The sequence below is a fragment of the Myodes glareolus genome, chromosome 16 (assembly GCF_982192425.1).
Source record: "Myodes glareolus chromosome 16, mMyoGla1.1, whole genome shotgun sequence".
In the NCBI taxonomy this organism is placed as follows: domain Eukaryota; kingdom Metazoa; phylum Chordata; class Mammalia; order Rodentia; family Cricetidae; genus Myodes; species Myodes glareolus.
This window is the reverse complement of record NC_142041.1, coordinates 67,829,980-67,853,566: the sequence shown is the minus strand read 5'-3', so window position 1 is coordinate 67,853,566 and position 23,587 is coordinate 67,829,980. Positions and strand designations below refer to the sequence as shown.

General features: G+C 46.1%; 1 protein-coding gene and 1 long non-coding RNA gene across 2 annotated transcripts; both read left to right on the top strand.

Annotated features, from left to right (window-relative positions):
* The first annotated feature begins 466 nt into the window (after positions 1-466).
* Hey1 (hes related family bHLH transcription factor with YRPW motif 1) lies at positions 467-4,188 on the top strand. The gene is made up of 5 exons (XM_048420544.3): positions 467-751; positions 950-1,025; positions 1,159-1,242; positions 1,513-1,594; positions 2,441-4,188. Exons 1-5 carry the CDS (start codon positions 663-665, stop codon positions 3,007-3,009), a joined length of 900 nt encoding a protein of 299 aa, XP_048276501.1. The 5' UTR covers positions 467-662; the 3' UTR covers positions 3,010-4,188.
* Positions 4,189-19,047: 14,859 nt separating this feature from the next.
* Positions 19,048-23,551, top strand: LOC146891496 (uncharacterized). Its single transcript, XR_015735155.1, has 2 exons — positions 19,048-19,265; positions 20,617-23,551. It is a non-coding gene; the product is annotated as an uncharacterized LOC146891496 (long non-coding RNA).
* Positions 23,552-23,587: the final 36 nt, after the last annotated feature.

The following is a 23,587-nucleotide window of genomic DNA, read 5'->3' as shown; positions in this document are numbered from 1 at the left end:
GCGGACGCCCAGGGCTGCCGCCGCCGCCGCCAGCGCGGCCGCCGTCGCCGTCCGTCCGGATTGGCTGGCGGCCGGGGCGCCGGCACTTTCCCACGGCCCACGGCGCGTGCGGCTCACCGGCGGCGCTGCAGGCGCGGCCCTGGCACACGGCCAGGCCAATCCGGGCGCGCGGGGTGGGGCGGGGCGGTGGCTAGCGCCGGGCTGGTGTCCCGGGCCGGCCCCCAGCTCCTGCCCGCCGCCGGCCCACCGCCGCCCGCGCCGCCCGCGGCCCCCAGGCGAGCTCCCGCGGAGCCGACGCGCTGCCGCCGGGCAGGGGCGGGCTCCGGGGGCGGTGCGCAGTCCGCCTCGGCCGCCGCTCGCCCCGCCCCCGGGCGGCTGCCAATCCGTGTAGCGAGGCGCCGATTGGCCGGAGCCGGCTGTTGCCCTGGAGCCGCGGCCCCGCCTCTGCCCCCGCACCCCCCCCCCCGCCTCGCCCGCCCTCCCTCGGGTCCTGGGAAGGGGCGCAGCGTGGGAAAGGGATGGTTGAGTTTTAACCGGAGGCTGAGCGTGAGTGGGATCAGTGTGCGCGCACCGCCCGCAGCCGAGCGCCGAGCGGCCGCTGCTGTTAACTCCTCCCTGCCCGCCCGCCGCGCGACCCTCGTCGGAGCCCGCGCTCCGCCAGCATGAAGAGAGCTCACCCCGACTACAGCTCCTCTGATAGCGAGCTGGACGAGACCATCGAGGTGGAGAAGGAGAGTGCGGATGAGAATGGGTGAGTTGGCGGCGCCCGGCCGAGCCAGAGTGGGAGGAGAGGCTGGGGTGCACTGGTTCTCGGTTCCCATTGCCCTGAGTCGTGAGCCGGCTGCTGCTGGCTATGAGATACAATCCCTGCTCTCCCCATTCCAAGTTGCCAAAGAAGTCTGAGTGCAGTCTCCATCCTTCCTCAAGGCAATTGCTTCCTATCTTACAGAAACTTGAGTTCGGCGCTGGGTTCCATGTCCCCAACGACATCGTCCCAGGTTTTGGCCAGGAAAAGAAGGAGAGGCGTGAGTACCCCCCCCCACTTTAAATATATATGCATATTACTGTGTTAGCTAACGGAAAGAACCAAGTTTCTTCTCTTTGGAATTTACAGTCATAATGAAAATGTCCTCCTTTGTTTTTGTCTGCTTCTCACAGATAATTGAGAAGCGCCGACGAGACCGAATCAATAACAGTTTGTCTGAGCTGAGGAGGCTGGTACCCAGTGCTTTTGAGAAGCAGGTAATGGAGGCAGTAGGTAGAGCGAGCGCCTGGTGTAGCCATCTGCACCTTCTGATTCCCTCCCCTCCGTGCTTCGAGCGTTATCTGTGTCTTGGAATAAAAGCCTTTTCATGTCATTGTACGTTCAGACACCAATTCCATAGATTTTCTGGACAAATAATTTCATTTGCTTTAGTTTACGTTTGAATCTTGCGTGTTTGTGTATAAGCGTGCATATTTTAAGTTCTCCAAAAGCACTTGGGTCAAATAAACCTTTTGTCATCTCTTTAGGGATCTGCTAAACTGGAAAAAGCAGAGATCTTGCAGATGACTGTGGACCACCTGAAGATGCTGCACACGGCAGGAGGGAAAGGTATGTAGGCCTCTCCAGTTCTGCCCGGGGAGTCTGCGTGGTCGGTGCGGAGGGGGCAGCAAGCGCAGTCTGGGATTGGTGCAGTACCTGTCTGCTTTTGCTTTGGGGGTGGGGAGAGAACGGCGCGCCTTCTGCAGCGCATGCACCGGTGCTTGGACAGTGAACTCATCGCCCCAGCCCAGTTAGTTCCAGCAAGTGCCGACGTCTCTAAGCTCCTCCAGTTGCGACTGCCGTGATTTAGGTCAAGTCACTCACATTTGCCTGCTGCTATTTAAGAAAAGCCTGGGAAATGGCTTATTAAAAACAGCAGCTATGTAGTCTGAATTTCACATACAGGATTTAAAAAATGAATTGTCAAAAGAATCCGGAGGAAAGAGACCTGTTGTAGCTAAATAGAGGAAAATTCGAACATTAGGTGGGAGACTGAAGCCTATGTCTGTCTCCAGCCCCCAAATTCTTCACCAAGGACCAAGTGCCTAAAAGCTTCACGATGATAGCTTACATCTGTGTGTCTAATGAATTTCACTCCTCTGTGGTTTCTCTGTCCTTGATGTATTTTTTGTTGTTGTTGAGGGAAAACATTAAAGGAAAGAGCATAGTTTCATCTGCTGGTCGGGTATAATTCCAGTTTCTGCTCAGCAACTTCTAATTGGGCTTTGAACTTGCATTAGCAAACATATAATGTTGATTAATGCAAAGATTTTGGGCAACTCCAAAGTATTTGCTCTTCCAGGACCCATGATCTGTGCTGTAGTATGTGTAGTTGCCGGGAAGGCTGCCTTTGGGCTAGAAGAAATGCGGGAAATGAGAAAAGCCTCCAAGATTTTCGTTTGTTTTTGTGCTCAGGTTATTTTGACGCGCACGCCCTGGCTATGGACTATCGGAGTTTGGGGTTTCGGGAATGCCTAGCCGAAGTTGCCCGTTATCTGAGCATCATTGAAGGACTTGATGCCTCTGACCCGCTTCGGGTTCGCCTGGTGTCACATCTCAACAACTACGCCTCCCAGCGGGAAGCCGCGAGCGGCGCTCACGCGGGCCTCGGACACATTCCCTGGGGGAGCGCCTTCGGACATCACCCACACGTCGCACACCCGCTGCTGCTGCCCCAGAATGGCCACGGGAATGCTGGCACCACTGCGTCACCCACGGAGCCTCATCACCAGGGTAGGCTGGCGGCAGCCCATCCGGAGGCGCCGGCCTTGCGAGCGCCCCCTAGTGGCAGCCTGGGACCGGTGCTCCCCGTGGTGACCTCGGCCTCCAAACTGTCGCCGCCGCTGCTCTCCTCCGTGGCCTCGCTCTCAGCCTTTCCCTTCTCCTTCAGCTCCTTCCACCTACTGAGCCCTTCGACACCCACGCAGGCAGCAAACCTTGGCAAACCCTATAGACCTTGGGGGACGGAGATTGGAGCTTTCTAAAGAACTGATGCTGTAGAACAAGGGAGGGGAAAGCTTAAAATCCCAGGTGCGCGGGGACGGTTGCCAACACCATCTTAAAGTCGTCAGTAAAAGTAAGGAAAAAGGTACACTTTCAGATAATTTTTTTTCTAAAGAGTAAAGGTTTGTTGGTTTACTTCTTTCTTTAAATTTTTTTATCATGTCATATATTAGCAATTTTTAAAAATTAGTTGTTAATTTTGTTTAAAACATTCATGTGAGGTAGTGATTATAAACCAACACTTTGTGATCCGTTGTCTGTTCTGTCCATAATTTACTTTGTAACCTGTCTGTTCTAGAATGATTCCTTTTGCCTCAGTTTGGGGAATTTTAACATTACAGTTTGGGGTCTGTTTCCTGGCTTGTATGAGTTGCAGTCTTTTTAAGAATTCCCAAACCACTATGCTCAATGTTAACATGATTTTGTTAATATTTTGACAGATTAAAGTGTATAAGTGATATTCTTCGGCTGGGGTGGGCTGGGGAGGGGGTCCGCAAAGCATTATATTTCCAAACAAAGCGTCGACAAATCAAAATGAACAGCTTTATTCTAGAAACACTAGCCCTTGCCCCTTAGAGCAGCGAGGTGAATGTCCAAACTTATCACGACCCTGAATCCAGACGACGAGCTACTGTGGCCTGGCAGGCTCTGCAAGCTAACGTTTCAGGTCAGAAAAGCCGCTGGGAGGCTGGATCCGCATTTGAAGTGTTGGCAGCAAGCTCGCCAATTATGTAGAACATGCCTGCACTTTGCAGCCCCGAGCCATACAATGCATTTTCAGTCTCACAGATCTCAAGCGCACAAGTGTTAACCTGCATAAGCGACTGCTGTACTCAAGTAGTCAGTTCAGTGCCTGTTAAACGCATACCCTGATTTCCCCCCCGGAACTGCCATGTTTTCTTTTGACTGGAAATCTTTCTGCTGTGTTTTCCTTTTGGTGCATGAGAATGTGGTTCTCGCGATACTCAAAAGGGCTTCTCTGCCTTCTCACTGATTTTTTTTTTTTTTTTTTTTTTTTACATTTTAATTTGGGCTCTAGAAGTGTTCTTTTACAGGCTTGTTCCTTTAGAGGTATTTAGTTTGAAGAGCCTCCACTGCGCTGGGTCTGATCTCTGTTGTACTGATGTGTTGTGACTAAATAAAAAACAACAAAGAACAAAGTATGCTGCCGTGTGTCTCGTCCTTAGCCTTTCCCCTGCTGGTTGAGAAAAATCTCAGGTTTCTTGGTGTTCATTTTGCCTGATGATTGGCTTTCTTCCGTTTGCCAGTTCCATTATTCTTGGAATTCTAGGCTGTGTGCGTCTGTAACGTCAAACGAGGTGACTTTGTTAAACTGCAGGGCTTTCTTGGCCTCCCAGGAGGAAATGGAGCACGTCTGCTGGTCAGTCAGGTGGCCTGGTTCTGAACTGTCTGGCTTGGACTCAACAGTTTGAGTTCAGTCTGGGATCTGCACTCTTGGGAGGAATTTGATAAAATCATTTAAAACTCTGTTGATCATTTGATTAGAAGCTGCTGAATGCACCCATTGCATGCTCAGCTCTTTGCTGATAAAATAGAAAATCTTACATATCTATTAGCGTTTGCTGTCACGGGAAAGCAGTACTCCAGTGGCCTGGTTCCCGAGCCCAGGGAGGAGGCTCGGTGTAGCTCTGTGACGAGCGGTGGCAGGTTATAATTCTGCACCTGCACAGCTCAGGAGTCTTTGTTTCTAAGGAATTTCTTTAACCCTTGCGTTGCACTGTGCTCCTGAGCTGCGTGTGAGGAAGCAGACATATGCTTTACGTTAGAACAAAATGCGACCATGACAAGCAGTAATTGGCCACAGAAGAGTGCCTTGAAGATGCGGCCGTGAAGGGATGCTGCTTCTTTACTCAAAAGGAGTTTGCCTTGATCCCAAGAGTGGCAGAGAGGAGAGGAGAAGGCAAAACCCGCTCTGGCAAATGACACTAGAGGGTCCCTTTTCCTTAGGCAGCAACCATGCTCCTCCTCCCTGATGAGAAACCAAAGAAGACACAAAGAGAAGTTTGGGCTTTGAAATTGCGCAATAGCTGTTGGGTCTTTGGGAGGGCTGGGAGGCAGGCATTTGGGTTTCAAGTGTGACATGCCATGCAAGCTTTTGCTCCGTGGCTTCTACCATAGGTCTGTCTTGGGATCTGTAGCTCCGTTCTCAGCATTGCTGGTGCCACGCAGGCGCTGTCTGACACAAGCCTATGACGGAAAGTGTTAGGATGATTCTGCCAAGCGTGTCTAAATTTAGCAAACCCGATTTCCAGTGGTGCTCCAGCGTACTGATCAGCGCAGTGCTTCCTTCCACTCAGCTTGCTGGGACCTAGGCTTGGATGGCCGCTAGTGCAGTTTGTGGAAAGCTGCGGACGCGCGAAATGTCGAACATGTCATCCTTGTCACAAGGGTGGTGGCTGTGGTGGCTGTAATCCTGATCTGCCAGGAGCGCTTTGGGAAGGACAAAGGGATTCATTCTTTCTTCTCTCTTGTTTCCCTCCCTCCCTTCTTCTCTCCCTCCTTCCTTCTTCCCCTTTTCTCTCCCTCCTTCCTTCCTACCATCCGTCTCCCCCCCCCCTTTTTTTTTTTGGCCCAGGCTGACCTCAAACTCTGTCTGTGGAGGAGGCAGACCTTAAACTCCTGGTCTCTCTGCCTCCACCTACGTGAGTGGTACCACACTGAGCACATGGAGTCATTTTTGAAATTTCATAATTTTTTAAAAAGAAATATCTTGCACTCTCTTTCTCTCTTTTAATGTCTTGAAGGTGATAGGCTTCTGGGTGGTTCAGGTGGAGTGGGGGGGGGGATGGAATCCTGGCGAGGAGTCAATAGAGCTGGGTGATTACAATTCCCATTTCTATTTTGAATTGATATATTAAAATTACAGCAGGGTCATCAATTAACGACTCCAGTCTATTCCATATCATATATAGTGTTTAATCATCTACCTCCATAAACAAGAATTTCTAGATGACTCACCGATGGAAACAAGCATCCTTGATGATGCATGTGTTTATATTTCTAAAGATTTATTCATCTTAAGCATATGAGTTTTTTCCGCATGCACGAATGCATGTCTGTGCACCGCTTGTGTCTGGGGCCCTCGGTGGTCAGGAAGGACCACTAGATCCTCTGAACTGGAGTTATGGATGGTTGTGAGCCACCGTGTGCTGCTGGAACTCGAACCTGACTCCTCTGCAGAAGCAACAAGTGGTCTTAACTGCTGAGGCATCTCTCTAGCCGCTTGTATATTTACCTTACGAAAATAATATCTTTGGTTATAAATACTCATGAAAGTCCTTACTAATCATCCACTTAATTGATTAAATAATTCCTGTGAATTAATGAAAGCTGTAGAACGCTTGCATGACCTAGTCTCTATTAGAAAAATCCAAGAAATACCATCGCTACTTTATTTCATATAGCTAAATTAGGATGTGATTTTTTATTCAGATTTTCTCTTCCCTACTCTGTTAGTCACTAAAATCATGATGCTTTAAATATAGATTACTTAAATTTCAAGTCCCTCAGGAAATGTCTGTCTCTTAGTTACAGTTTCCTCAGCCCTTCTGGTCTGCACCAGAACCGCAGCTTTGATGCCTTCATTAGTTTCTAGTGCTGATTTATAATTAAAATAGCTTCAGAGCCAACATCATCCAAGACATTGCTTCAAATGTGGCCCGGTTTCTTTCACCATCCAAGCTCCAGGGAGTGGGGCATCCTGGGAAAGTAGCTAGAATCCTAGCTTCAGTTCTGCCTTTTTCTAATTGGGTGACCTTGGAGAGGTCATTAAGGTTTTGGATAGGCTCTTTTGGTCATCTGCCAAATGGCTAGATGAGGAAAAAGGTGCTAAGTTTCTGCTCACAAGGTCATGTACTGAGTGGGAAGAAAGCAGGGTTTGGTCAGGTGATAGACCATAGAAGAAGGTGTTCCCTAAATATTCTATCAGATCTTGTTCCTACACAGGTTCGATCCAATGTTCCCCAATTGTTGAAGTTTTTAAAAATTAAATTAATAATAATAATTGTTGATTGCCACATCCCCATGTATATGTGAGTGTGTGTGTGTGTGTGTGTGTGTGTGTGTGTGTGTGTGTGTGTACTTGTGCACCGCAGCCTGAGTGTGGAGGTTAGAGAATAATCTTTGTCAGAAGTTTGTTCGCTCTTCCCACTATGGACTCTGGGTATTGAACTCAGGTTATCAGAATTCTATGATAACCCTTTTAACTGCTGAGCCATCCCAGTGGTCCTAATTAAGTCCTTAATAATCACCCATTTAATCCGTTAAATACATTACTGTAAATTAATGAAATGAAAAGTTATAGAGTCTTTAACATCACTACCTTTGGATTTCTATGCGAAATTTACTTGTTTTTTATTAGTTGGCAACTTACTTACCAAAATCTGTGTACTGGCAGGACTGGGGCATTGGGCAGTAGCCATGTCCTGGGGCAATGACCTGAATGGCTCTGCAGAGGGCCGGAATCTGATACTTTTGCCTGTGTGTCTTTGAATGTGCCCAATGAGTCAACAGAGGCTTCGAATAAAGTAAATATTGTACTAATTATGCAGCTGAAGGTGATACCAAGAGAAGATGAGGGCAGAGTTTGTTTGTTTTCTAGGTTATTTCATTTCCTCAAAGCAAAGCCAAGAAAAACAACAGCAGTAAAACAGAAGAAAACAAAATCATCTTTCCTGTAGTGCTTGGACAATCTCCAGGAATTTCTCCTGAAGGTGCTCTTCCTTGGTCCTGTGTTCACTTTGCCACAGAGTTAACAAGATGCCAACATGGCGGCCTCTAGTGAAAGAGGGAGCACACAGCTGGCTTGTCCCTCAGCACACTCATGCCCTGAAAGGCGTGGTCTGACTTCGGGAAGTAGGAAGGCCCAGCAAGAAGCAAGCCATTGTGAACTTCTGCTTGCAAAGTAAGGCTTGGCTAAGCTTGACGGGCTGCGAGGTCCTCCTCACCCAGGATGCTTCAGCATTCTGCGGGGGATGATGGCGGCAAGCGGGGGGTGGTACAGAAAGACCAAGGAGGAAGAAATCCTGGCCTTGGGAAATGCGCTCCATTGTGAGGGGTCCGTAGGTGTTGATGTCTCATGCCCTAGGACCCTTCCCCAGCCAGTAAGCACCAGCCACATCTAAGGACAAAACTGTTAGCAGGAGATGGGTCTGGGGGCTTGGGCAGGCCTTAGGACTTGGAGTTGGTTGGCTGTAATGCCAGGCTTCTTTACAGTTGAGTTTTAAATTTTCCCATTGCATTTACTGTTAGGCTGGCATTTTTCAATAATTGTTTTCCGTAACAAAGTGGCCATATACTCAACTTAAAGAACCATACTGAAACTGGAAAACTCTCCAGTCATTTGTAGGCAGTTGTTAGGTGATCTATGCCTTGATTTGGTGAGCAGACATGCAAACACATTCCAGCCCAAAGATGCTGAGAATTAACTACTGAAAATTCTGTTCCAGGAGTTAAAGGGAGTTGGGAGCTGTTTGACGTGGATACTGGGAACCATCTACCCAGTTCCATGTCCCCCTCTGGGAACAGATTCATTTCTGGACTATAGGAATATTCCACGCAGGCAGAATCAAGTCACAAAGTTACAGAATGATGCTCCAGAGCCTCTAAACACCCTCTCTGAGCCCATTTCCTACCAGTGCTCTTCCCGCGCTGCCTAGCTGCTCTGCTATTTCTAGAGCATATCCCGCTGGCCCTCACCACTAAGTCTCTGCACTGGCCGCTCCCCCACCTAGACTGCATCTCTCAGTCCATCCTTTGAGACCTGTGTTGACATCGGACAGAAGGACTGTAACATGAGAGGGGTGGATCAATACCGTCATTTTGGAGACCAGGCTGGCTATTCCATGACTGGGCTCCTGATAAAAAGGATAAATTTACCCAATTTTCTCCCTTTGAGGCACTCATTTTTCTGCAGTGTTATGCTCCAGCAAGAAGGCCCTCACCAGATGTCATGTGTTTGAACTTCTTAGCCTATACAACAATGAGCCAAGCAAGTTTCTATTCATAAACCAGCTCGTGTTTGTGGTATTCTATTACGGCGTCAGAAGACAGATTAAGACATGCCTGTAATCGAATTCAGCTGGGGATGTGTTTCAAGTTTTCTTTTCCCATGAGGTCTTCCTTGACAACCTTTACTGAAACAGTCATCCCATTCTTCCCCTTCATGCCGTACCCACCTCCTTTTCCTCTTCCCTTCCTCTCCAAGGCACTGCATTATCTGACTGTAGAGATGACAGGTACACACTTTTTGATGAGTTTCTTACTGTATGTCTTTGGCTGGTTTGTCTTTCCCACAGTTCTGTCACTTAAAGTAGCACCTACCATACTGGAGACTTTCAACACTGAATTTACTGAATGAATGGATGAATGAACGGATGGATTGTTGAATGTATGTATGTATGTATGTATGAATGGATGGATGAAAGCATGCATGGGTGGGTAGATGGATGGATGATTGAATGGATGCATGGGTGGACGAGTGTATATATATATATACATATATATATGTATGGGTGGATGGATGGATAATGGATGGGTGGATGGGTAGGTGAATGAGATGGATGGATGGATAGATGTTGACGGATTTTTCTTTGAGCTGCTAGCTCACAAAAAATGACAGAGATATCATATTTTCATAATATGAATTATGAAAGCTTGGCCTTAGCTTAGACTTGTTTCTGACTAGCTCTTACAACTTAAAGTAACCTATTCATATTAATCTACATTTTCCCTCTTGACTTTTCCCCTCTTTTCCATCTTGCACCTCCTGTTTCTTCTCTGTGTCCTCTGGTGCCCCTCCTGCACATTCATCTCCTTTTCCTTTCTCTCTGCCCAGAAAACCTGCCTATCATCTTCCTGATTAGTTATTGGCCATTCAGCTCTTTATCAAATCAATCAGAAGGTGCTTTGGCACAGACACATCTTTACAAAAAGATTATTACACAACAGGTGGATGGATGGATAGAAGGATGGATTGGCATACTTATGTAAGTGTGTGTGTGTCTGTGTGTGTGCGTGTGCACGTGCGTGCATGCGTGTGTATGTATGTATGGATGAATGTGTGTGCGTGTGTATAGATGGATGAATGCTTGCATGCATGAGGGGATGTATGCATGTGTGGGTAGATGGATGCACGCATGGATGGATGGGTGAGATGGTGTGGGGCTCACCTTCATTAGCAGAAAGAAAAGGTTGTAGGTAAGTATGTCTGGACCTTCCAAACCCTACCTTAGTTTTTAAAACTACTGTGAAAGATTTTTCTTTATACCTTACATTTTCATTTTATCTTTATTATTATTAAATTTAAAAATATCCAAATCATGGGTTGGGGATGTATCTCAGTTGGTAGAGTACATTTAAAAAAGGCCAACATTACTTTGGCTATGTGTAGTCTAATTGTTCCATATAAAATATATTTTAATCATACTAGTTTTTAAAATTGGTGACTAAAAGTTCCATATACTGTGCCTTCACGATCACTAGTGAGGAAAGATGCCTAGAGTCAAGCCAGAGGACCTGAGTTAGAGTCTGAGAATCCACACTGTAGAAGGAGGAAACCAATTCCTTCAAGTTGTCCTCTGACCTTCATATGTGGACTGTGGTCTAATCTTTATGCTTCCTCCCCCATGTAACAAAAAAAAATCCTAAAATTGTAAAGGAAAATATGTATATATTTATCATGCAAATTATGTTATCTTGTCTCTATTGAGCTAATTAATATGTGCTTTACATACCTGTTTTTTCCAGTGGTAAGAATGTTTAAAATCTTCTCTAAACAAATTTTTATAGACAAGGAAGAAAATTCTTTTTCTTTAATTAATTGGTTTATGTGCATATGTGCATAGGTGTTTTGGTGGCATACATGTCTGTGCCTGGTGCTAGAGGTCAGAAGAGGACATCAGAGCCCCAGAGCCCCTGGAACAGGAGCTATAGTTGTGAGCCACCATGTGGGTACTGGGAATTGAACCCAGGTCTTCTGGAAGAGCAGCCAGTCCTCTTAGCCACTCAACAGCTCTCCAGCCCCCTTCTCTTAGCAATTTCTGTGAATACAGTATTAACTGTAGTCATTGGGCTGTGCAATGACTGATGTGACTTTTAGAATGGTTTTGTAAAGGTCTGCACAGAAGGCCTTCCATTGAGTCTGTAGCTCACTTTTGGTGGTAAGGTACATTTTAACAATGTGAATTCTTCAAATCAAGGAATAGGCTACTTTGCCATTTACCTGTCTCATCTTTGATTTCCTTTACGAATGTACTGTGTGTCCTTCAACCCTTTAAAATTATGCTGGGTTTAGATGGTGCTGGCGATTGATCCCTTGACTTGGTGCATGTTGGCTAAGGGCCCTACCAACTGTGCCAACCCCTAGTGAAGTCTTCAAAACACAAAGTCAATCTTCAAAGCACAGTAGCCAGTCTCTTCTTTGCCTGCTCATCCCTTGTTTTCACCAGGTTCAGGGACTGTCATATCCTGCTGTTGGGTTGGGCTGAGTAGTGGGGGCAGGGGGTGGGAGTAGGAAGCTCTGGAGTAGCAACAAAGATCAGAGGGTGGAAGCACCTAATTTTGGCATGCTGGGGGGGGGGGGGCGCTTCCTGTGCTTTCCTGCTTGATCTCTTGTCACCTGGAAGAAAAGATGGCCAGCTACCGGAGATCCTGAAATCTTGTATAAGGTTGCAGACACCTAACCAGTATCCACACCGTTGACCGTTTTCTCCCACTAGGTAAAATGTCTTGGTAATACCCAGCCTGATCCCAGACTTCCGGCTGGCCCACTACAGATCCTCCCTGTTGTCCCAGGAACCCCTAACAACTCGCTCTGTAGGGTTTAGATCATGGCCCAATTGCAAAAGCCACAAGCAGCAGCATTGGATGCTGGGAGAGAGCAGGAGACAGAAAGGGCTCAGGGAAGGGGAGGAGTTCTGGGATGGAATTAAGTTGACGTTTATGCTTACCTCTCTCAAAACAGAAAGAATTTTCCAAAGGAGGGGGATAGACTAAAGACTTTTGGGTTTTAAAGACACAAATATTTAAAATAGATTTGGAAGGTTTTTTTCCCTTACACCTTCTGCTGGAATTATGCTTTTCTAAACTCCTAAAACTTTAGTAAGAGTCTGAGTGAACAAGAAAGTCCTGTTAAAAATACTTTGGGTCAGTGAATTCCAATTAGCGTCACATCACAGTTACTGGGGGAGTTTGGGCAATCCTGACAGCCCGTTCACATCCCAACTTAGTAAATTCAGAAGCTCCAGAGGTGGCATCAATGCTTTAAAAAATCCCCCAGGTGATTTAAAACAAACAAGCAAACAAGCGTGCATCTGAGGTTAGTCATGGCTGCTTGGGAGAATGAAAGACAGAAGAGTGCTGAGTGGCAGGCAGCCTGGGAGAGGCCAGCTGCAGAAAGTGGGGCTGCTTCTGCGTCTGTCCATGAGTGCAGCCAAGCAAGTCACAGCCTTTGGCCGTCTACAGGCATGCCCCTCTAGTCAGGTGGCTAACAGATCGGTAGACTTGGTTCAATAACTTAAGACACTGGGTGGGACGTAAACTCTGGTCCCCATTGTTGAGATTGGTTTTCACCATTTCTCTCGCACTGATGTAACTCTCCTTTGTCAGTAGATCTGAAGCTCATCTCTGTCCCCAAGATATGACATCTGACCGTCAGCAGCTAACTGAGGCACTGCTGTCTCACTCATCTCTAACAATGCAGTCTCTAGACTTTCCCTATGGAGAGGAGGGCTCGGCGCGGGGCAGGTCATGCATGTCTGTGCTGCCTACTGTGTCCACTCACCAGGGAAACAGTCTATGGAGATAACATGGTGCCATCAAGGAGGAAATAGCTGAAAGCAGGGATCCAGGATCAGTCCAACCCTTAATGCAAACTCCCAAATGTTCCGAGTTCGTCACCATCTTGCCTAGGAAGCTCACCCTTTTATTATGTCCTCCAGCCCAGAAACTCCACTGTGCTCTGTGCTGTGGTAAGTGATTGTGCAGACCATCCTCCTGGTTACTTACACAGGAATGGAGGGCCAGCCCCTGTCTGTGCTCTGCTTCACCCCTGGATGGGGTTGCAAGTTCTCCAGTCAACATAACTGTTTACTGGTGGTCTTTATGTTTCTTCATTTACTTCCCTTCCTCTATCTAGTCTCATCCCCCAACTTCCTTTCCTTGCTTCTTTCTTTCTGAATGAGGACTGAACCAAGACAAAGCCTTTCTGTTGTTTGAATGTGGCTTCCCAAGGCTCATGCATTGGAACCAGGATTCCCAGTGCGGTGGTGCTGGGGGGTAGAGCCCAAGGGAAGGTATTAGCTTATGAAGGGCTCATGCTGCTCTGGTGGAATTTATGAGGAATGGGTTGTTGTAAATGTGAGTCTGTTCCTCCTCCCCTGCACCACAGTGCTTTATGAATATAATTGCTGGTCCTCTTCCTTTGTCACTGTGAGCCGAAGGGCCACAAGGACTGTGCTGCCTGTGGCCGCCTAGTCTTAGACCTCCCGTCTTCCGGATCTGTGAGCTCAAATAAGCATCTTTTTTCTTTCTTTTCTTTTTCTTCTTTTTTAAAAATAATTTGTGCCTCAGATGCGCTGTTACAGCAACAGAAAAGTGGATGAAGATGATGAACATCGGTGAGAAATAGCTGGTTCTAGGACAGCCAAGGCTACCAAAGACACCCTGTCTTGAAAAACAAACAAACAAACTAACTAACTAACTAACTAACTAACTAACATCAAACAAGCTCCTTTAGAAAATTAGTGTTAAAGTGAATTTTGACAAGATAAAGGTGTCCCCCGCAGAGATGGCTCAGTGGTTAAGAGCACTTGCTTCTCTTGTAGAAGACCTGGGTTTTATGCCTAGCAACCGTCCTGGCTGCTTTACAACCGTCTGTAACTGCAGTTCCAGGGCTTCTGATGTCTTATTCTGGCCTGTGTAGGCACCTGCACACTTATGGTGTACATACATGTGCTCAGAAGCACATGCGGGCAAAGAGAAGTACATACAAATAAGTCCTTAAAGAGAGAAGATGGCTCTAGTGTTTCCTGGGGTCACTGCCCCACCCCACCCCCATCCATTCTCTGCAACCAGTATTAGCAAGGCCATTACAGCTGAAGCACAGACCCTCTATGTAGTTCCAAAGAGCAGCCAGCAGAGAGCTCCATGGCATGGGCACCTCTGATGCATGGCCTGCTGCACCTGTGTGCTTGGTGGACATACAGACAATCGGAGTGGACCCCAGACAGACTGAATGAGAGCAGGCCAGGTATGAGCCTGCAGGTCTGTGGGGTCGCTGCGGCAGGATTCCAGTTGTCGGAGACTTGCGCCATTCCTCTAAGACTTTCCTGCTCATGCACTTTTGAGTTTTTAAAAAGTATCTGAATAAGGTAGGTCTGACACAAAATCACTATTTATACTTACTGCATACAGTTTGACGGATTAGAGACAATAAACAACTGTGAAAAACCACCAAAATCAGAGTTTTACGTGCATAGCTATTACCTCCAAAGTTTTCTCCTGTCTTCTTTATTTTAGTGATAAAAGCATACTATAAATGCCCTTTCTTTCCTTCTTTCTTTCCTCCTTCCTTCGTGTGTGTGTGTGTGTGTGTGTGTGTGTGTGTGTGTGCATATGCTGTGTGTGTAGTGGATGCACACATATCCACTAAGGGAGGCCAGGGGACACTGATATTGTATTCTATCCATCTGCCTATTGCTTTGACTCAAGGTGTCTCCCTTAACTTGGAATTCATGTTCTTCATCTAATAAGTCCCAGAAATCCTCCTGTCTTCACCTTCAACACTGCTCAACTTGCAAGGTGTGTGTGGGTCCATTCCTAACTTGCTATGTGAGTGCTGTATCTGAACTCAGATTCTCAAGTTTGAAGAGGAAGTGCTCTTTCTCACCGATACCCTCCCCTCCTCTCTTTCTCTTTTTTTCTCTCTCTCCCTCTCCCTCCCCCGGGTCTCATGTAGGCTGTCCCTAAATTTGCTGTGTAGTCAAGATGACTTGAGCTTCTGATCTTCCTGACTCCACCCCCCAGGTCCTTGGATTACAAGCATGCACTACCATGTCAGATTTACATGGTTCTGATAACAAAAACAATAGAACCCAGGATTTACGTGTGCTAGGCAAGTACTCTATCAGTAGACTATGGCCACAGATCAAGATTCATTCTTTTTGTAATTTTCTTCTCTCTCTCTTTCTCTCTCTCTCTTGTCTTCTTTCCTTCCTTCCTTCCTTCTTCCCTTCCTTCCTTCCTTCCTTCCTTCCTTCCTTCCTTCCTTCCTTCCTTCCTTCCTTCCTTCCTTCCTTCCTTCCTTCCTTCTTGGCAGGGTTTGTCTGTGTAGCCCTGACTGTCCTGGAACTTGCGTGTAGGCCAGGCTGACCTCAAACTCATAGAGATCCACCTCCCTCTGCCTTCAGAGATTAAAGGTGTGCACTACCACTGCCTGGCTGTTTTTGTAAATTTCAAAACACACAGGGAAATTTTTTTCTGCAGTCACAGAAGATCTCTTGGATTTACGGCTCATCTACTGTTTGTCACCACCTGTTACACTGGTGACTTCCAGAATCACTGGCTGTGGTCACTCCCTTTTCCTAGACTGCTAGATTCTGTAAAAGGGAACAATACCACACTGTGCCCAAGTCTTCCCATGCCTGCTAGTGTGTTCACTGTCTCCTTTGCTAGCGATAGAATCCTGGTTCTTGTGGGACAGCCGTGCTCAGTGGGCACAGCCCCACCCCCACTTCTTAGGTTGCTCCTGGTTACATTATGCCGAGTGATCTGTGATCACAAGGGCTGTAGGACTTTTGGGAGAAATGATAACGACAGTCATGACCTATCTGCCTCGTGCATGAGATGTCTGTGCTGGGGCTCCAGCGCTGTGCTGATCATGAAGTTTGATGATGAAAGGGTCTGAGTCTGTGGACTAAATCGCAGCTCAACAGCCATGCTTCGGGCTGGCTGCCTCTGCAGTGTGTTTCCCAAGAGGAGGAGACACAGGGCCCAAAGCTACCAAAAATTTGCCTAAAAAGGTATTGACAGTTGAGTTACACCATGAAGTAAATGACATTTATTGATTGTTTTCTGTGTATCAGGCACTATGCAAAATTCTTTTAAAATGTTTTAAATTCTTAATTCTGTATTATTAGTTCTGTTCTACAGATCATACAAGTGAGGTTAGAGCCCCAGTGACTTCTGCAGATTCACTCCGCTGGTGCGTTCTTGGAGGGAGTATCTGAATTTGGGGAGTTCTAGGAAATGCCTCATTTTCTGACATATGACAACATCGCTCATGAGTCTTCCCTTGATATCAAGGCATGAGAGGCTTATTCTCTTCCTCAGTGAACCAAACCTCTGACCTCCATTGCTCTGCTGGGAGTACAGACCGGCACTTCCCAGTTCTCCTCCTCAGAGTCTGGAAGTGGGGAATCAAGTGAGGGAATGGTAGGGTGATGTGCCCGGACTTCCGAGTATACAAGACTCATCGAGATCAAACCCAGCTGCTGCAACGGAGGCCGCAGTTGTAGCTCTCAAAGCAAGGATTGTAATGAAAAACAATTAGGGTTTATCTACCATGAACACTACACACACGCCCACACGCGCACACGTGCGCACATGCACACACACACACATATCTCCCTCTCTCTCACATATACACTCAGATCACACACTCACACACACACACACACAGAGATCTCACACACATACAGATCTCTCTCTCTCACACACAGATCGATCTCTCTCTCTCTCTCTCTCTCTCTCTCTCTCTCTCTCTCTCACACACACACACACACACACACACACACACACAGATTTCACATGAAAGCGAGAGAAAATTATATAATTCCAGAATGGAGAGCAGTTCTTTAGCTAACTACAATCTAATTATAAAGTTGGTATTTGGAAAATATGCTACATTATCTTTTTACTGCCATCCCCCATTTTTCCCAGGAGTGGTTGAAATGTCAGGATTTGAGAAAACTTGAAGATCTCAAAATAAAGGGAGCTGGTAGTATAGTTGTCTGAAACTGCAAACAGGGCTGGATGGTAACAGCTGTTATTTCTCCTTTTCCACCTGAGAAATAGGATGCTGTTTGTATTTTGGTTACTGTCTTACACAATCAAATTATAGCCAATGATACATAAGTGTGAGGCCAAGTAGAGCTTCTAGGATGTCGTTTAAGTGGGCTCAGTTGCAAAAGTTGTTTTCTTGAGGCTGGAGAGATGACTCAGTGATTAACAGCCCTGGCTGCTCTTCCAGAGGTCCTGAGTTCAATTCCCAGAAACCACATGGGACTCACAACCATCTATAAGTGAAGTGATTACTTATATTGTTCTATTATTAAATAAAACTTGGGACTCAAATATTGGGGTAAAAACGGATTGGTTGGAGAAGTGACAAGTGAGCTCCTCTCTCTCCTTCCTCGGTCCCAAGAGACCCACCAATCTCTGTAAGCTCCTCCCCGCTACTTCCTCTGTCTCTCTATATGTCCTGGGTCCTCCAAAACCTCTATGGCTAATTCTGGTCAGCTACTAGCTACCTCTGCCCTCTGGTTCCAGATAAACACTATTGTCAGTCTGGGGAGTGTTAGAATGTGATCAAAGCATCCCACAGCATGCGATATCATCCGATGTCCTCTTCTAGAATGCAGGGGTATCTGCAGATAGAGCATTCATATACATAAAACAAATAGATAAATCTTTAAGACGTTGCCTTCTTGTCTTCCTGTATGTTCTCTTCCCACTGATCTAGAACGAGGTGATGTCTGGAACCACGACAGGGATTTTGGATCGAGGATGACAATACAGAAAGATGGCAGCTGAGCCCTTGATATCCATTGGAATCTGCAGATGGCTTAATTGTGGACTTTCACGATAGGATGGAATTTAATCTTGTTGACTGACTATTTCATCCCCCAGCCCTGCCTTATACATACCATCCTGGCACAATAAGGTAAAATCACATCCATTTGGGGTGGCAGAAATCAGAGATGTATTAGTAGGGGTTCAAGACATCAGCTGGGTTATGAGCTGGGAAGTACCAGAGCTAGGAAAAGGCTTGCCAGAGACTCCCTTCTCAGTACTCATTCTGTAAATAATTCCGGGGCATGTCCTATGTGTGGAGCTTTTTGCCAGGCATTCAAGGCACCGGGATGAAGCAGGGCATGATTCCATCTATCTAGAAGTTCACAAAATGCACCAGGTCCGCAGATCACCAATCTCCTTGAGTTGCGCACCCGGGAAGTTTATTTTTGTCATATTAAACCACAGCCTCTTTTTCTGCTGATAATGAGGAAGAGGAAGAGGAGGAGGACCATGAAGAGGGGGAGGAGGAGTAGACAAGTGTTTATGTGCCGTGGGATGGATGTGGAAGTCAGAGGCAACTTTCAGGAGATGGGTCAGTCACTCCTTCCACCATAGGTTCGGAGAGTCAAACTCAGGCCCTCAAGCTTCTGGGAGAAATGGTTTTATCCGCTATCCACCCTACACCCAAAGTATAGTTTCTGAAACTGTGCACTCAGATCCATGTGTGCAAGGATGAGAGTCTGGATATACAGCAACAGCAAAAAATTAATACAAAATTATAGTTCAACAAAAGCAAGCCCTTTCTGGCATTGTGACTTGACTGCAGTCTGGGTTCTGAACACACAGCAGACAGAGGGCACACTTACAGGCAGACCAGTGGTGCCCATGAGTGCTGAGTGACGCCCTTCAGCTCAGTCTTGTAACTGTGCACCTTATGAATACAATATTCTCTGCGCATGGTTTTCTTCTCTTATAAAAGCAACAGCTTAGATATAGAAAACAAAGACTTTCAATATTGTCTTTCCTCAGCATGTACGCATCAAGTTAGTGACTCTTTGCACTGGATTGCGTTTGAATGTTTAACTTGAGTTGGGCATGGTGGTGCAGACCTATAAACCCAGCACCTTAGATGCAGAGAAGGGGTATTAGGAGTTCAGAGTCAACCTGGGGTGCATAGTACATGTGTTCAAGACTACATAGTAGCCTGTCTCAAGGAAACAAGACAGAAAGTTTGATCTTAAAAGTAGAGCTGAGTCAATGTAATTTTTTTTCAGTGAATTTTGGCTTATGATTACGACAGAATTCCTTCCAGGTGACATGACATACATGACATGCTTGGACTCCCAGCACTCAGGAAGTGAGATGGTACGCGTGTACTCCCAGCGCTTGGGAGGCAGAAGTGGCAGATCAGACAGAGTTCAAGGTCAGTCTTGGCAGCATGGCAAGTTTGAAGTCTGCTGGGATACATAAGACCTAGTCTCAAAAACAAAACAAAACAAAACAAAACAAAAACAAAGCAAACAAATAAAGCAAACAAATAGGACTGAATTGCAACAATTTCTAAAACGATCCTAAGCATGCCTCTGCCATGTTGAACTGCATGTTGGTGTGAAGTTGTGAAATAGACATATCAATATCAATCAGCCCCAAAGTTTGCAGATGCTCTGTTTTCTGCAATATCAAATATTCAGCCAAATTTTAATTCTTTATGTAAATACAAGCAAGGGCCCGTGAGGTGACTGTGTGGGTAACAGCACTTGTCCTACACGTCTGATGACTTCACTGTGATCCCAAAGTCCAGTGCAACGGGAGAATTCCCAAGAGTCATTCGCTGACCTGACCTCTACTCTTGTGTACCCACCCACACCCAAGCCCACACTCACACGTACACGTCACACTCACAATAATAATAATAATGATAATAAGCCGGGCGGTGGTGGTGCACGCCTTTAATCCCAGCACTCAGAGGACAGAGGCAGGCAGATCTCTGTGAGTTCAAGGCCAGCCTGCTCGACAAAGTGAGTTCCAAAACAGGCTCCAAAGCTACAAAGAAACCATGTCTCAAAAAAACCAAAATAAATAAATAAAGTAACAATAATATTAATATAATAAATTTAGTAAATAAAATAAAATAATGACAATAATAAAAGGAATAAATAAGCAAGTACACCCATTCTAAAAGCATGCAAATTTGCTTTAATTTCTAATAAAAATAGACACACCAGAGAACTGCTTCAAAATACGTTTCTTGATGTTTTCTCATCAATGAAGTGTTTAATTTGTAAGAGTTGTGAGTGGACACCACACTAGAAGCCCTGCATTAAAGACTAAAGAGAATTTGTATAGCAAACACACAAGTTCCTTTTCTCTTTGTGTGACATGCACTCCCGGGTGTGCGGACACATTCAAGTATGCTTGCTAAGTTACGGCTGCACATCCACACAGGTAGCCTTGCTGCCGGATCACATTTCTTTTGCTGCTTTAAGAACATCTTGTATGGTCGGGTGCCTTGTTTATATGGTGCATGTGGATGGCGGGTGGGGACAATAAAACAATAGTCTCTGGGGGCCTCTGGGGAGAATCTCTGAGTTCCCTGGGATAGGAAGTTCCCTAAGAAATCAGGAGCCACTAAAATTCCCACCAAACAACAAAGTATGTGCAGCCAAGATAAAAGGAGAGTGGGGGTTGAGATGGAAAAACAAAACACCTCACCCTGGTGCAGGGAAGCAGGTGCACCCAACTCAAACAATAATCATTTCTTCTGTTATTTGTAGAGTTTAGGAACAAAACAAAACAAAACAATACTCAACTCCTCCCCTCTGGGGTGGAGGGACCTTCAAGGATGCTCAAAGCAACAAGATAAACAAGGCTCTTTCTCAGCTGGTGAGACTGCAAAGAAACGAAATGTAAAACTAGCAAACAATAATAACAACAACAAAACAACAGAAGTACCAGACAAAAAGCAAGGAAGAAGGCAGAGCCAAGAGCAGTTAAAAGGACATCATCTTTGGAAGGGCTTGTGGACAGCTTCTCTCTGTGTCATCAAAGCTGAGCCTTCACCTTTGAAGCCATCAACTGAAGGGCTAACTCCCCCTTACTGTGCTCACAGCAAAATGCATCTGAGCCATGTGGCTGTAAGGGACACAGGAGGAGCCAGAGACAGGTGTGAAGTGGGACTGGAGGAACTTCTCTTTGCATGGGTCCTTCTGAAGTCTTTGGGAGCCTTAGAAACATGTCTATCTAATCACATATTTTGTGACATATGTAAAGATAAATTATTCCTAGACTCTCGAGTGGCTCCCAAATGGGGAACAAACTTCAGGGTTCACAAGACCTGGGTATAATCTGAAGTTTCCACAAAATGTTCTTTCCAGCTCTACAGTGAGTCCTTCTGGTCTGTGGATGGACGGATTGAGGACCTTTGCACAACCTATAGCTAAGGGTGTAGCACGATGGAAAAGGCTGGAGGAGGGTGAGGAGGTGGAGCTGTGACTCAGGGAACCACTGGCTCAGGGCTCCTGGAGTAAGCACAACAGTGTTGGAGGATTGGTTCTTCTGTCTAATGCCCCGTGGAGGAGTCTGGCCCCTTTCTTTGTTTGTTTTTTTTAAAATCACATAACAGCTTAGTGATATTTGATCAATACTGAGCTTGAAGAATTGTTCTGTGCAGGGTCAAAGGAGGATAACAGACCTCAGTGAGAGGGCGAGGGGCCCCAGCTGGCTTGAGACATGTCTGTGCTTGTCTTGGGAACACTAGCTGGTTTACAGGAAGGACTCAGCCACTCTCCAGAAAGCACCCACAGGAAGAGAACATTGTGACAAGGTCAACCATACTCAAAAGCCAGGGGTTGTTTTGAATGCACTGTGGAGTCGGCCATTGAGATTTTCTTCCAGCCAAGTCTCTAAGGATCCATGCCAGGACCCGAAACAAAGAGCACGAACATTAAAAAGACATTTCAGTGGGACTGTGTGGTACTGAGAGTCTCAGACGGAATGAAACCTAGTGTGACTTGGGGGCCACTTTCAAGAGCTGGGTGGCAAACGGCACAGTTGTGGTCCATGCGAAGGATGTGTGGTTATCAGGAGGGGACAGGGAAGACACAAATGCTCATATGGTCCCACAGCTTTGGAGGGGCATCTCTGGGAGCAGTTGCTATCAGAGAGAAGAAAAATAGTGCCTTAGGCAGAAGATCATGTGAGCTGTCTCCAGGCCACTCACAGAAACTCGTCAGGAGCTGGACGCGAGATAAACCATTGCACCCAGACAAGAGCACAGACCAGAGCGTTGATGCAGTGGAGCTAGTTTTTTATATAACAGGTATTAGAGTGACAGGCCATCCAGAATGGAATTATTATTATGGCCCGCCTCAGGGTTAGTTCTTTATGTTACTTATTCCTTTAAAAGCTTCTCTGGAGCTAGGGACATGGCTCAGTGGGTAAAGGGTTTGCAATGCCAGTCAGAGGACCTGAGTTTGAATCCCCAGCACCCATGTGAAAGCTGGGAGTGGGGCTGAGCACCTGTAAACCCCGTCACTGTAGCAGTAGAGACAGGAAGAGTCTGTGTTCTTCCTGGGCAGCCATTCTGACTGAAATGACAAACTCCAGGTTCAACAAGAGCCCCTATATCAAAAAATAAGGCCAGAAGCAATAGAGGAAAACACCAAAGAGGAAGACAAACTCTGGCCTACAACACACACACACACACACACACACACACACACACACACACACACACGAGAACATTTACACTGACATGTGCACACACAAGCACAGACACCACGTACCCCACCCCCCACATACCACCCTACCCCCACTACAAACCTTCCTGTATGTAAGGTAAACTCTATTACTACTCTTGTTGACAGATAAGGAGACAAAGTCTCCAAAAAAAGAATTACTAGATCAAGAATATACCCAGTTAGCAAGAGTGTGCTTACCTAACCTGTTTGAACCTCAGTACCCATTTCTTAACTCTGTGCACACGGATGGAGAAATAAATGAAGCCAAAGAAGGAGTGTTTTTGTTTCTCTAATTCCTAATTCATTTTAGCTCCCAGACTGCTGAGGTGACTTGAAAAAAAATACTATGAAAATGAATTAGACTGTATCTTTCTTCATTTATTATTCAAAACCCTTTACTGAACACCTGTGACTGAGCCCTGGACCATGCTGACGAGTACACTCCTGTTTTAAGATCTTCTCTTGTTCTAATTCTTCAAAGCTCATGTGTTGGTGAGCATAGATATTTCCTATTGCAATTCTGCTACACTCTCCCTACTCTTCCAAGCAGCGTGGTTTGTAGACCCATAGCTTTTGTCTAATTCAGTCTACACTGAGACTCATCATCTTCCTTGGACAAAAGGATGGCACTCGTTTATTTCTAGTACATCGGGCCAAATTGTGATGGTTGACTTGTGCCTCTGACTGAAGGGAGGAAATTGGGAAAATGTTCTGCCAACATTTGCTTGCTGATGTATTTGCCCTAGTGTATACAAGAATCAAGGTTATTGTTCGCTTCGCGAACCTGACCTCACATGACGGTAAGTTATTATCCTCTATAGGTAGGCTGAACTGGTGACTAAGAAACACGCACCACTGTTCCAGTGGCGAGAAGACCCTTAACCTTCATGGACACAGAGAAGTCTTTTCTATGAGCCATCTCGGTCGGGACGATAGGACCCGTCGAAAATGTAATGCTTGAATCAGAATGTCCATGACTCAAAAAACTCTGACCGGTTAAGGCTTG

Coding starts and splice junctions, on each gene's coding strand:
- Hey1 (XM_048420544.3), top strand. CDS start 663: ATGAAGAGAGCTCACCCCGACTACAGCTCCTCTGATAGCGAGCTGGAC. Junction 1,026..1,158: donor CCAGGAAAAGAAGGAGAGGC/GTGAGTACCCCC, acceptor TGCTTCTCACAG/ATAATTGAGAAGCGCCGACG. Junction 1,243..1,512: donor CCAGTGCTTTTGAGAAGCAG/GTAATGGAGGCA, acceptor TCATCTCTTTAG/GGATCTGCTAAACTGGAAAA.